The sequence below is a fragment of the Apis cerana genome, linkage group LG4 (assembly GCF_029169275.1).
Source record: "Apis cerana isolate GH-2021 linkage group LG4, AcerK_1.0, whole genome shotgun sequence".
NCBI lineage: Eukaryota > Metazoa > Arthropoda > Insecta > Hymenoptera > Apidae > Apis > Apis cerana.
The window spans coordinates 9,830,166-9,844,605 of record NC_083855.1 but is presented as its reverse complement, the minus strand read 5'-3'; the positions used below and the strand labels follow the sequence as shown (position 1 = coordinate 9,844,605).

Genomic DNA, 14,440 nt, shown 5'->3' with positions numbered 1-14,440 from the left:
GCGAGTCGAGCGACTTCTCCAGCAACGGAAACCGTACACGGGCACCATAATAATAATCTAGGTAGCGGATATCAAACTCGTGGTCGAACGGAGGGACGAGTTTGTCGCGCGACGCGATTTCGTCCGCTTCGATTTTTTTTAATATTCGAGGCGTGCGATCGGTCGAGCCGCTCGGGTGCCGGAGCGGATGTATACAGGGCGGGAAATATCCGCGTAAATATCCAGTCTAATTTTGGTCACGGTATTCAGGTTTACGAGGCGAAAAAAGAGATGGAAATTTATCGAACTGCGGTGTCGTTACTTGTTCGCCCGGTCCATCCGCGTTCGTCCGTTCACCATTATCTTCGACGAACGGGATCGGGAAACGTAAACATCTCGTAGAATATATATATATATATATATTGCGCGTTTACAGACCAAGTTTAAGACAAGTCGTTTAAATTTGTTAACTACGAGAACTCGTGATGTTGGATTGTATCTACACTGCAAATAGACTGTTGAGTCTGTTCGTATCGTGCAATCGAAAGTATTTAAAACGGCATGCACGATTAAAGAGAATAGACTGAGAAGCGATAATTTTTATCTTTTCGCGCGGTCAACAGGTTAGCAAGTTTAAAAATTTCAAATTGAAAAATGTCGGGAACGTTTTACGTTTTGAACGCCAATTGCTGGTATTTTTTCGGATGACAGTGCAAAAACGTTAGTTCATCGATATGAATGATATTAAATTTCTATCGAATATTTCTACGAATTTTCCTATTCGAAAATATCACGAGTTAATAGATCGCGTGTATTGAAAGGAAAAAAGACTTTTTTTTTTATTTTTTTTATACTTTTCTGTTTTTTAAAATTAGAATGCGTATCTAACTTCGGTTAACGTATTTATTAAGTCAAGAAAAACAAAGTCGCGTGGCGAGTGTTTCATTATCACTCTGTAAGCACTCGTTATCGCGTATATTGTGTTAAACATTTTCTACAAATTTTTTTTACTCATTTATTCTTCTGATCTTTGAAATCTGATTCATTTTTCAAAAAAAGGAAAAAAAAGAAAAAAAATTGAAAATAGAAGATAAAATGAAGATAAACTCGGTGAACGTCGACGGGGAACATTTCATTCGCTCGATGAACAATTTCAACCTCGACATCGGAATTATCGAAAGTTAAAAAAATCCTGTTTTAAATAAAGAATGTAAATACCCGAAATGTTCCATACAGCGGCGTTACGAAAATACCGAGAGATCGCTTCCGAGTTTACGATTTACTACGATATTGTGCATACGAGGGACCACGTGATCCGATATCGTTTGCCAAAATTTCGATCATTTCACAAATTCTCTAAAGTGTCACGCGATTCGACCGCGCGACGAGAAACGACTCCCTCGTTTAACCTTCCCTCGAGAAAATAGCTTCTAAGAAAATGCACGGAAAAATTCGATTTAACACGACGCCGCGACATTTCGAATAATAATGGTATTCGCTCACGCGATTAAAACACACTTAATAGCCGGTTAATAGCCGCGTTTAAATTAAGGACCAGGCGTGGTGAATCGTGAGAAAACGTGAGGTTATATTTACTTGTGCCGTCGCTGCTCCTGTTGCTCGTACACCCGCAACACGTTATCTTCCTCGATTGTCCTTTCTGCTTCGATCGTCCCTTGGCCATTTTTCTTTTTTCCTTTTCTTTTTCTCCTTTATAATATATCTTTCGCGATCGACGACGAAAAAAACGACGACGAGAAAAGTTTCTCTCGAAACCAAGAAAGTTTCAAAGAAGTCCTCCACCCACCACGTGAGGATCGAGAAAAAAAGAAACGAATAGTTATCGTTTCGAGAACGAGAACGCGCGGCAAATTTATCGTGGCACGTAACACACTTTGCTCCTCCTCCTCGAAAACAAGGATCCCAGCAGAAGATGCAACTTTGTACAACTCAGTCCAGCGAACACGATGCACTGACGGTGTGCAGCTACGTACGAGGATTAATTACATCACTCGGCCGAACCGAGCCGCCGAGTGATGCGCAAGTTACACAGGTCACGCGAATTACAATTAACGTCCGTTATCGGTACGCGTCCATTGATGGGATCCATCCACGCGTCGCGGATCGCACGCACAGACCGCACTGGTGGTCGGTCGATTCCTCCACTCCACTCCGTTTGTTTATCGTTGGAGAACAGGGTGATCGGCGAAATTGGGGAAATTTGCCGTCACGTACGTGTGCACACCGTTCCAGGGTATCGTTATTACTGGGGAGAGGCGGCCGTTACGCAAGCAGCCAGCGTATTTCACCTGATTAGATTTGATTTGTTAAATTGCATTAACCGCGCACGGCCTGGATGCTTCTCTCCGCTTCTTTCGTTCCGCGCGTTTATTTCGTCGCGTGCTAGAACCGGCGGGGTCAGGAACAGCGACTGCTTTAAGATTAATACAAGTTCGACGCAACACCACTACCTAACAGAAACGTGACCTCATTCCGTGAATCACCAATTTTATAATAGTAGCTGCCTCCGAGCTTTTCCACTATACTTTATTTACATCTTCGCAACCCGACTCTCCGTTTCTTCGAACGGCAAGGAAGCGTGACCGGGTGCAATTGTTGGCGCTCATCGATTTTTCTTCTCTCGTCTCCGTCAATTACGCGTTAGCCAGCAGTCGAAACGCTTCTGCGAAGTCGATGGAGATAGAGCGCGGATTTACGATTACGCTAATCGATGAACCAATCGAGATCGGCTTCCCCTTTGATCTTCCTTCCCGCGAGCCGAGCGATCATGCTTTCCAAGCTTTTCAGCTTCGAAGCTGGAGGCCTCGATCGCTGGACGTGCTCCAGTTGGATAAATAGGAAGACGAGTATTTAAAAATTAGGACCACCGATGCGCGCGAAATTCTCTCTCCAACTGTTTACGATGTAACGTGATCGACGAACGTTAAGTATCCGTGTCAAAGTTTATGAATCGCGCTTTTCCCGCGCTCCATCGCGTCATTCAAGTTAATAGAAAATTCCGCGTCAAATTTTTGCAGTGGAAAAAAGGAAAAAGAAACGAGAGAAGGAGAAAGAGAGAGAGAGAAAGAGAGAGAGAAAAAGAACAACAAATATATCGTATTATATAAATTTCGATATTTTGGTCGTGAATCGTATTTGGCGACTTGCCAGCTAGCGGGGGTTCGACTAACTGCACGAATAATATGGTACGAGATGCACACACCGGCTGTTGCATAACAGACGAAGCAGAATGCGTATAGGTACGAGGATGATACGTCAAAACAGACCACACAAGCCTACTTCTGTTCCTGTCGACTGGCATAATGATCGTACAACTCGTTATTATGCAAATTGCATTAACAGTAGTAACGCGCCCTACTTCGTTAACGTACCATTTTTTGAATTTTAAATTCGAGAGAAAAATGCGAAATGCATCGGTGCTTCGCACAGGTGTGTAACATCGTTGAATACCAACAACTTCGCTTATTTTTTATATATCGGCATTCGATTCAAAGTTTCAACAATTTTGGGGGAATAGCTGTAATATTTTCGTTTAGGAGACATATGTAACTTTTTACTTGATAAGTTTTCTTTTCCAGTGATTCGAGAAAAAAAAATCTTAAGATTAAGGTTTAACGATCGATAAATATATCGTTACGTTCTAGCTAGATGAATATAAATTTGTTAATGTCGATTCAACGCGAGAACGACATTGATGCGTGATGACAAAATTAAACTGTTACTCGTATATACTAAAAACAGAACTGTACATCTAAGAACATTCGAATGACGAGTAATGAATAAATGATAATGATTGTTCTGCTGAATTACAAGCAGCGAAAAATTTTTATACGCGTTCACCGATTGTATCGTGACTCGACAATAGTAAGTGCAAATCATAAATCGAGACATTTCGGAGAAAAGAAAAAGTATTTCAAGATTACCTATGTATCTTTTCTTTTAATTGTTCTATTCTGATTTTATTATATATTGATGTATTGATTCCAATATTTGATAAATAAATAAATAATATAAATAAAATAAATAATATAAAATCAATCAATTCGTATAAAAAAACTTTTTTCACATATATATAAATATATATATATATGGATTAAATATTTACTTCATTTATTGTAATATATTTATTCGTAATTGACAATCACGATCGCGAGAATGATTGACCAGATTGAATTTCGATAGCATTTAAAACTTGTAGCACAATAAAAATTATTCACAATATCAAAAACTCAAAGCGTAAATCTCATTAATAAGATTGTACGGCTACTACAGGTGTTACAAAGGTAACAAGAGGAGTATAATTTCTATAAGAGGAGAAATGGAGCGACAAGGAGGGTAAACGAAATAGAGTGTGAACAAACACCGGTATGAGGAGAGGTATATGTCTGTGCATGTCTCTGTATTTATGTTTTCCACGCGTTCCACAACAGCAAAAAGAAATACGCTACGATGAATTGAAAGTATAAAAAAAAAAAAAAAGAGAGAGAGAAAAAAAATACACCAATTTATCGTTCAATTCTTCTTCGTTTGTACAAAATTAAAAGTAACGCGATTGGCCGAAAGTACATTACGCTTGTTGCAACAAGAACTGCGTTACGACACGGTATCCAGTTAAGAAAGAATCGAATACGCGTTTGCAGAGGAAGAAAGGAATTCATGTTGAACGAGTGTGTAAATATTAAATATTTAAAATGTCAACGTACGGGTCATTTAACGAAGATGATGTAAAAAGATAATATTGCTTCTCTTAAATGAGATTCGACAATATATATGAATGATATCCGAATGCGCGTGTTTACGTACGGCGAAATTAATTTACGTACCCATGTGCTGATATATATGTATGTATATGTATATATGTAATACATTATTATGTATCTATATATATAAATACAGAATGTTGCGCGAACGTGTGATTATGTGAAAGAGTAACAGAAACAGAGTACAGACAACTTACGGGTATAGGTCATTTGGCCCTGGTAGTAAGAAGGAAGGTACACGTGTTGCGCGTGTGGAGGCTGCCCGTACACATTCATGGCTGCCATGCCGATTTCATCACCACCTACATTGTACGCCGTCGAGTAAGGTCATTTTTTTTATCAAAACGCTAATTTTGCACCATAAACACTGTTTCTAAATTTCGCTATCACTGGGTTGTTAAATAGCCGACTTTACGTAGCAGGAGATAAAGCCTACCGCGAGCTTTATAGTTTGTTCGTTTGCTTCGACTTAATAATTTTTTATTTACCTCACGTATTCGATAAAATTGTTCAAAGTTTCAGCTATTTTTAGAATCTATGTATTCTATTTTCTTTTTCTCGTGGATAAATAGAATTAACATTTGAGTATTTGTTAAGTGTAAATGGAAAGGTATAATTTTCAATCGAAATTAATTTCATTTAGTTTTGATTAAAATTTTATTCCTCTTTTTTCTTTTTTTTAATTTATGTTCGTAAGATGGAACAAATAAGTGTGTGAATGTATTATATTTTAATTAAGCAAACAAGCAAACCTGCTTAGATTTATTATTTGTTATAATTAAGTTTGCTCCACATTAATTGTTATAAAGGAAGAAATTTAATCTAGAATTTGTTGATGGAAACTACTTACTATATAAATCTTACACAGATAATAAAATAATTTCGTTTTATTTAATTCAGGCAAAGAAAGATTACAATTATATCTTGAAAAAAATTATTTTTTTTTTTGTTATAAAATAAACTTCAAATTAGTATTCGCGAATTTTAATTTATGTAAAATTTATGTTTACCTGTGTAAGGCAAATATGATATTACTTTGCGAGAATTTTACTAAAATTCAAAAATATTTAATCTATCTATATATCTATTTGATTATGTATATTAAACAGATTTTCAACTAGTTACTAAGTTTTTTATGCATCTAATAACTATGTGTCTAATTGTAAGATAAATTATTTCCTTCAAAGATGTAACAACAACCCAGTGAACATACACTAAATACATGCTCTTGCAAAAATGAATGTTAACATAAACGCAACAAAACAAGCAAATAATATCATATAGCTCCTTGACTTTTACTCGAAAATATGGAAACAATAATTATGCCTCCTCGAATACTCCTTTTTGTTAAAGATAATGAATTAAAGGCAATATTTTGTGATTCAGTGTGTAAAAACTTAATGTAATATTAAAGGATATTAAAGGTTTTGCTAATCTAAAATCGATAGTGTTCTTGTGATTCCCTTGTTAAAAGAAACCTGCTAATTTCTATTAAGGAAAATTATTATAGGATTCATCATGAACATGCTAAATTTTTGTATCTTTCGTGTTGTCATGCGTTAAATACATGCATTTATATAAAAAAAATTGAAAATAGAAAAATATAAATAAATGAAATGTGCTTAATAATGTTCTTTGTAATATTTTTCATATTTTAAATACTTTGGTGCAATTAAAATTTAACTATAGTAAACTATAGTTTACATACAGTATGTCATATAGGAAAATAGACGTTTCATAAAATGCTATCGAAATATAAATTTCATAAAAAAAATTATATCATAAAATATAATTTATTATATAATATTTTGTAAAACTATTGTAGTTAATATGTAGTTTATTTGAGTCATTTTATATCAAAAGACCTAAAATTTCAAATAAAATAATAACATAATTAAATTTAATAATTCTTTTATAAATAGAAAAAAATTTAATTAATTACAATATTTGTTACTTATTTTAAGTAAATGTTAATTAATTTTTCCTAAAAGCATAATTTCATGCAATAAATTTATATGTAATTTATATGTGTATTATGTAATAATTATTCTATAAGCTGTTACATCTATAAAAAGCGAAATTACAAAAGCAGAACTATATTACAAACATATTAGCAAATATCTACTATTTATATTTTTATTTTATTTGATATTTTAATAAAATATTTTTCTAAAAAAGAAAAAAAATTTGAAAACAAATAAATTAAAATTCTAGATTAAAATTTAAATTCTTGTTATAATACAGAAATACACTAATTTAACTAATCTTTAATCATTAATAATTAACTAGTTAATATCTTGCGGTAATAACTTTTATTTTAATATTTTAGTATTCAATTATTCAACAAATTTTACGAATCTATGCAAAATATATTTTTTCATTGAAGCATCTATATCTGAAATTCTTTAGAATAAGAAATAACGAACACTTACCCCCTTCATCTTCGCTATCGCTCATAAATGTTTCTTGCATTGATTCAGGAGCTTGCACTCTGTATTTTTCTTCAATAGTAACCGTATGAGTCGTTGTAATGACAGTTTCTGTAACTACCTTCAAAGTTTCGATGACACTAATGTAACCAAGTTTTTGTGCAATATCCAAAGCAGTTTGTCCATTCTATAAAAAATAAAACGTTAAAAAATAAAAATCTGAAGGAAATAAATTTAGAAATAAATTTTTCGTAAATTTTACATACATTGGTAGTTGTATTCGGTTTTGCTTTACCCTCAAGCAACAAATTGATCACTAATGTATGACCTTGTTGAGCAGCTTGATGCAATGGAGTATATCCAGCATTCGTACTGCTGTCAACAGCTGCATCAGATCGTAAAAGGAATCGTACCATAGCTGCTTGACCAAAATGAGCTGCCACATGTAACGGAGTGTAACCAGCCTATAACACATATCTCAGTTTTTAAAAAATATCTTTATCGAATTTTTTTTATAGCATACCTTTGTCTTAGCATCAATCTGGGCACCATTTTTAACAAGAATAGATGCAACATTGACTTTGTCTTCTTGTGCGCACAAATGAAGCGGCGTGAGACCATTCTATAGAAAAAAAATGTTATTAAATAATAAATATTTATATTTAAAATAAATATTTTGGATATTTTATATTACCTTTGCTTTGTGATTTGTATCTGCTTTGTGCTCAATAAGTAGCGTTGACATATCGGTATGGCCTTCTTGTGCACTCAAATGTAGCGGCGTAAATCCTGCTTTTGATTCCGCGTTTGCTTTTGCTCCGTATTCCAATAAAGTAGTTGCAATATCCATCTACATTAAATGTAAAAATTATATTATTATTAATAACATTTATTATTGATAATATATTAAATAATTTAATTAATGTTGTATATAATTACAAATAAATTACCTGATTCTTGCGTGCTGCAATATGTAATGGGGTATGACCATTTTTAGCCATAGCATGAGGTGATGCACCCTTATCAAGTAGAAGTAACGCTACGTTTTGATGATCGTAGTGAGATGCTACATGAAGTGGAGTTACGCCATTCTAGTTAAACAAACGAATTTAGTGTCAGATATAAAAATCACGTTTAATAAGAATATTATTTTTAAGAAGAAAGCAATAAAACTGTTTTTTACCTTTCCTTGGGCATCAACTGGTGCATTCCTCTGTAATAGTAATCTTGCTACATTCATATTACCATATTTAGCTGCCAAATGTAAAGGAGTGAATCCTTTTTTGGTCGTCGCGGTAAGCGATGCGCCGTTTTCTAATAAAACGGATGCAACCTGGAATAAAGATTACAAATAAAAGTTAATTACAAATAAATAATTAAATAATTAAATAAGATATATATATAAGTGTGTGTATATGTATGTGTACTTAAAATTTTACCTCTTCTTGACCTTCTTTAGCGGCAATATGAAGCGGTGTATACAAATCTTTAGTCGTAGCATCTACATCGGCACCATGTTGAAGCAATAACATTACGATATCAACGTTGCCTAATCGGGAAGCAACGTGAAGAGGTGTTTGTTCTTCCTACAATATTTGCATTTTTTCAAATCTCTTTTAACGCAATTGATATTTCTACATAAATAAAAACATATAAAATATTAAAATAATATAAATTATAAAAAAGGAATAAGAAAATTCGAAACAATGTTTTGTCTCTAAAAAGTGAATATTCAAATCAAAATTTACGAATACTCAATTCTTTTGTTTACCCTTGCTCTGGCATCAACTTGGGCACCATTTCTAAGAAGTATCCTGATAATATCAGTCTGATTCGCTCTCGCAGCTAAATGCAAAGGCGTTTCGCCCCTTACTGTCGGTATATCGGGACTAGCTGCATGTTGCAGTAAATAAATCACTATGTTCATGCACCCCATGAAGCTTGCTACATGTAGAGGCGTCAATCCAGACTAAGCAATAAAATGAGTCTATTATTACTAAAAAAAAATAATAATATTCTTCTTTTCTTATTGTATCGATATAACATATGGATTATTTCTAATAATCTCTGATTCTAATTAAAGGCAAATATAATTGGTACTATAGTATCTATAATGTATATCTATGAGTAAGGTTTAATAAAAAAAAAAAAAAGTATACTATCGAGCTGATAAGAACAAGGGTTATACCTCTGTAGTCGCTTCGATGCTAGCTTTGTGCTTTAAGAGGAGCTCAACGACCTTCAGTCTGTTCTTTTTGCAGGCAATATGAAGTGGAGTAAAGCCGTTTAGAGCTCGTGCGTTTGGATCAGCATTTCTATCAAGTAAGAGCTTAGCCACTCGTACGTGTCCGCAATGAGCTGCCACGTGTAGCGCCGTCAAGTAATCTACCGTCACTTCATCCACGGGTGCTCGATGATACAATAATATCCTCGCAGCGTCAACGTGATCTCCTTGAGAAGCCATGTGCAACGGTGCAAGACCATTCTGTCAATGGAAAACAAGCCTCAACAAATTCAATCGCAAGAAAACCTTTTATTTTATATCAAAAGTAATACATTTTAATATTTACCTTCGTCTTGGAACCGATCGGTGCACCTTTCTCTATTAAAATATCAACAACTTCGTGATGGCCAGATCGTGCTGCGCAATGAAGGGGTGTAAGGCCGTCTCTCGTTTTCGCTTCGATATTTGCTCCCTTGCTCATCAAAAGATTCACCATTTTTATTTTTCCCCATTTTGCCGCTACGTGCATCGGCGTAATATTGTGCTGTGAAGTAGAGCATAATTTAGAGCAAAAAGTTACAATTAAATTATCATATTCTCTCTTTGGTATAAATTTCTCAATTATTCAAAAATATTTTTAACATGTTGAGAAGATTCTCTGAAATATATGCATAAAATTTCTTCAATAAATGGGAGATCTTTAATTAGATGAGGTTTACAATACAATCAGAAACTTCTTGAATGAAGGAATATAGAATTTTATTATAAATCCAAAATGCTATTAACGTTTTAGAATATTCTAAGAATATTCTGCAATGATCATTTCTACTGGAAGAAATTTCAATCTCTTTCAACAATGAGCTAAACTAATAATGGAAGGGATATTAAGTTTTAAAAATGTTCATGTCAAAGATTTTCAGATTTACAGAAGAATTTATATCATATAAAATTATATTATAAGTATCAGAAATCCACTAAATAAATCATAGCATTGTAACAATCAATTTTCTTTTTCTGATTGATAATTTGATTACGTACACTAACATAAGAATCGAACTTTTGGATATCATTTCAATGTAACGAAAGATAATGACTCTCTCAAAATTTTTTCTACTACACATTTTTTGCTACATGTAACAAAATCTTTACATTCTATTAATTTTCATTTATATTCTCAGAATTATTCTAACATAAATATTTCACTCTATCCCTAATAAATTTTTATCAATATCCACTTGTAATTGAATCATTTTGTCATAAAATAATTTAATTCATATTTATCATCCTATATATCGCAATAATTATTTACATTTTTACATTTATAATATCATATTATATTACATTTTACGTTTAAATACTTAGAAATCGTTTTACCTTAGCTGCGAAATTTACATCTGCTCCTCTATCATAAAGCAAGGATGCAATTCGATCGTTACCATAATGTGCTGCTATATGGAGAGGTGTGAAACCGCTCTTCGATGTTACATCGGGATTATGATCGTTCTACAACAAAAGAAAAAGTAACTTATAGACATGGGATTAATTCCTTTTCACATATTGATCACATCGGATTGAATATAGGGCTTCAATGGCAAATCATTACGACATACTTGTAAAAGTAGGGCAGCCGCCTTGCAATCGTCTTTCTTGGCAGCAATGTGGAGAGCGGGCAATCGAACTTTACCACGAGTGTCATTTTCCAACAGAACTGCTACCACCTTGTCGTGGCCCTGTTGCATTGCTACTGCTAATGGGGTGAAACCATCCTGTATATATATAAAATAGTATATCAGATTCATTGTTACGTACATTGAATTTGAAGAAAATTTTTTCCAATTATAAAACATTAAATTAATTTGTCCTTTTGTATTTTTTTATTTGCTCGTTCAACTTTTGTATCATCTTATTATTATCATCGAGTGTTTAACGAACATCAATTTTATTTACAAACCTCGGTAGCCAATGTTTGATTGGCACCTTTGCTCAGGAGAAATTTGACTACGGAATCATGATTTTCCTGAGCGGCCATATATAACGGTGTGAACCCATTTTGTGACTGTGCATTCACAGAAGCACCTCGTTGTACCAGCAATTGTACCACCTCCTCTTGTCCAGCTGTAACGAGATATTAATTTCAATTTCTCGGAATTTTCATCCCACGTATATTACGGACGATATACGAACAATATACGAACAATATATCATTTTTTTTTTAGAAAAAAAATATAAAATGCTTGGTAACAAAAATAAAAAAATATTTCTCAATTAAAACGCATTTATGTTTGTTCCACTTATATTTTTTTTTTCATGAAAATAGGCTATGAATTCAACGCTAAAGAAATTTAAAAATAGCTAAACAAGTAAAAACATGTATTTTTTTGTGATAACTCGTTTATATAAAATCTATGCAAAAAATAGAAATAGTAATAGTTACAACTTACCAAGAGAAGCGATATGTAATGCTGTATTTCCCTTTTTGGTAGCAGCATCGACCACTGCACCACGTTTGAGAAGTTCTCTGACGATTTCCAAATGACCATCTTTAGCTGCCAGATGTAAAGCGTTTAATCCATTCTGTAATTAAATCATGTTCTCTGTACCAAAAATTCGATATCAATTGTTGACAAAAAATTTCTACGTAAATGTTTTTCAACGTTTACGTAGTGGAAATTTCTTAAAAATAAAAATTAAAAAAATAGAATATTGCTCACAGCATTCGAAGCATTAATGTCCACTCCCGATTCCAGATATTCCAAAACCTTTTCCAGCTGCCCTGCACGAGCCGCACGGAGAAACGCCGTACTGGGATCGCTCTGAAAACACGTAAATGTGGCGGAATAATTACTAATGAAAGAGTTAAAAAAAAAAAAAAACGAAAACGTATCGAGATACAAGTTACGTTAAACCGACTAATGAATAATTGATAGCGCAACTCTTTAAATACTTTCTTTCGCGGTCAAGTATTACGTGTTTAATCATTCGTCACGTTCTTCCTCACGGTTGTTTTATCGTACACCAATCAGATATGCTCAACCGAGCGAAAAGTATATGTATGAATGTAAGAAGACACTTGTCATAAATATTTCAACCATGTCGTTAACCAGTTTTAATTGTCCAAGTAAAAAAATACATTTGAATTATATCAAATAATTGAAACCTAATTTTTTCGAGTAGCATATTGACTTTTAAGAAATTACTTCAAAAAATTGATTAAGATAGAATCAGAAAATCGGTGGATAGATGTAACAGTTGTTGGTGTTTATCAATTTCGTAAAATTATGACACCCGTAAATGGTGTCAAGCTGAAAACTTAGGCGCGTCATACAGCGTTATTTATCCGAATCATATTGCGGATAAGTAATTAATATGGAGCGCCACGCCGTCTGTGAGAAATGACAATCCTCTCGGTTTCTCCCTCTTTTTACCGTGCTCGCCTTCACCCTATTTTTCGATCAATCTCTCTCTCTCTTTCAGCCGTTATAGTTGGCTCATTCGATTCTTCGTCGGGGACACAAACTTGCGACTGGTTTTATAAGTTGCGATATATCGCTTTTTCTTGCGACCTACGCACAACAGGGACCAACAACAGAATAAAATACGTCTGGGTGGGTATTATATTGTTGCAGTTCAAGGGAACGCGAGGCATTTCTTTTTTTTTTCAATTCAGACGTCTGGACTATAATTCTTGGCGCATTTAAACGAAGATGAGGAGTAAATTTCCAAACGATTTTTAATTCACGAAGCTATAAATAAAATAAAGGTTATCCTTTTGTTTCATCGAATTCCTTAACTTAATCATCGAATTAAATCAATTACATATATTTTAATCCATCAATCGTCTATTTATAATCTCGAAAGTTATATTTCTTGAAATATTCGTACGATCAAAATCGAATACATTTCCGAAGGAAAATTACGAATGCGTGTAATTTCTCGATATTCACGTGTACTTATATCTGGTAACATATCTACAAAATGTGCACCTTAATCAACCGATATCTCGTATGCAACTCGGGTGTAAGGAACCTTTTGCGCTTGCAAACTCCTCCGTCGTGCTTTAAATAATTCAGCGAACCGTTATTCCGACACGTGGATAGTCCCTTCTATGTCCGTCTCTCCCGTCTTCTTTCACTGTCTACCACCAGCTACCTGTCCCATCCCATTTTTTTTCAAGGTATGCCGTATCTTTCGCGGTGCAACGATGAAGGTTCGAGACGAGCGCTGCCGGTCACTGCACTCATCACTTATTCCTCCTCGCCTTGGAAACCGTCGATTCGCATAATTCTTAAATTGGCGTTAGTTACGCAATCCTGTTAGAAAATTTTATTAATCCGGATCAACGTTACTCCAACATTAACTCGCCGATTAAATAATATATCGTCGACATTCGAGTAAAAATGCATTATCGTGGAAAGGAAAGATTTTCCTTTATTCTTGAGATATATACGACACGATATCGGCCATCAGTTTACTTTCTTCGTTTAAAATCAACTATCAAGACTACAACAAGGGTTGGTTTCTATTTACAGGTGCACTATGTACAGGCTGCTGACTCGACATAGTTTTCCTTAAAAGGTTCACGTTGATTGGATACCTTGGTTTGCACGAGAAGAAGTGCACGTAGCCCGGTTTGAAAATAACAGTGAAAAGGAGACATCAGATACGACGTATTATTTAACATGCCTTGTCGATAATTTATGGAATTTGTTAAAAATTTCTGAGAGAAATAAATTTTGTATTTTAACTAAATTTTAATTTTAAATATATTTCTAAAAACGTTTAAAAATTTGAATAGTCAAACTTTTAAAAATTTATATATATAATTTTAATATCTATAATTTTTTTTTTTTAAAGTTTTATCGTATCTTTAAAAAAAAAATCATTTACGTATTGCATGATTATCTTGCGTTGTTATCTTGCAGTTATTTTGCAGTCATATTTATGTGTGCGAAGGAAAATAATTTTTTCTTCACTTATCGTACAAATATACGCTATTTTCTTGTAATCACTGTGTGATACAAGAAAAC

At 33.7% G+C, this 14,440-nt stretch overlaps 1 protein-coding gene across 1 annotated transcript in view; it reads right to left on the bottom strand.

Annotated features, from left to right (window-relative positions):
• Nucleotides 1-14,440, bottom strand: part of LOC107996073 (microtubule-associated protein futsch) — a 74,554-nt gene that overhangs the window by 41,486 nt on the left and 18,628 nt on the right. The window contains 16 exon segments of the mRNA XM_062074009.1: nt 4,958-5,062; nt 7,193-7,376; nt 7,456-7,653; nt 7,713-7,811; nt 7,884-8,039; nt 8,140-8,280; nt 8,373-8,522; nt 8,629-8,775; nt 8,961-9,158; nt 9,378-9,674; nt 9,760-9,957; nt 10,788-10,916; nt 11,024-11,179; nt 11,365-11,528; nt 11,855-11,987; nt 12,125-12,226. Of these exon segments, the coding sequence (XP_061929993.1) occupies nt 4,958-5,062; nt 7,193-7,376; nt 7,456-7,653; nt 7,713-7,811; nt 7,884-8,039; nt 8,140-8,280; nt 8,373-8,522; nt 8,629-8,775; nt 8,961-9,158; nt 9,378-9,674; nt 9,760-9,957; nt 10,788-10,916; nt 11,024-11,179; nt 11,365-11,528; nt 11,855-11,987; nt 12,125-12,226 (2,557 nt within the window).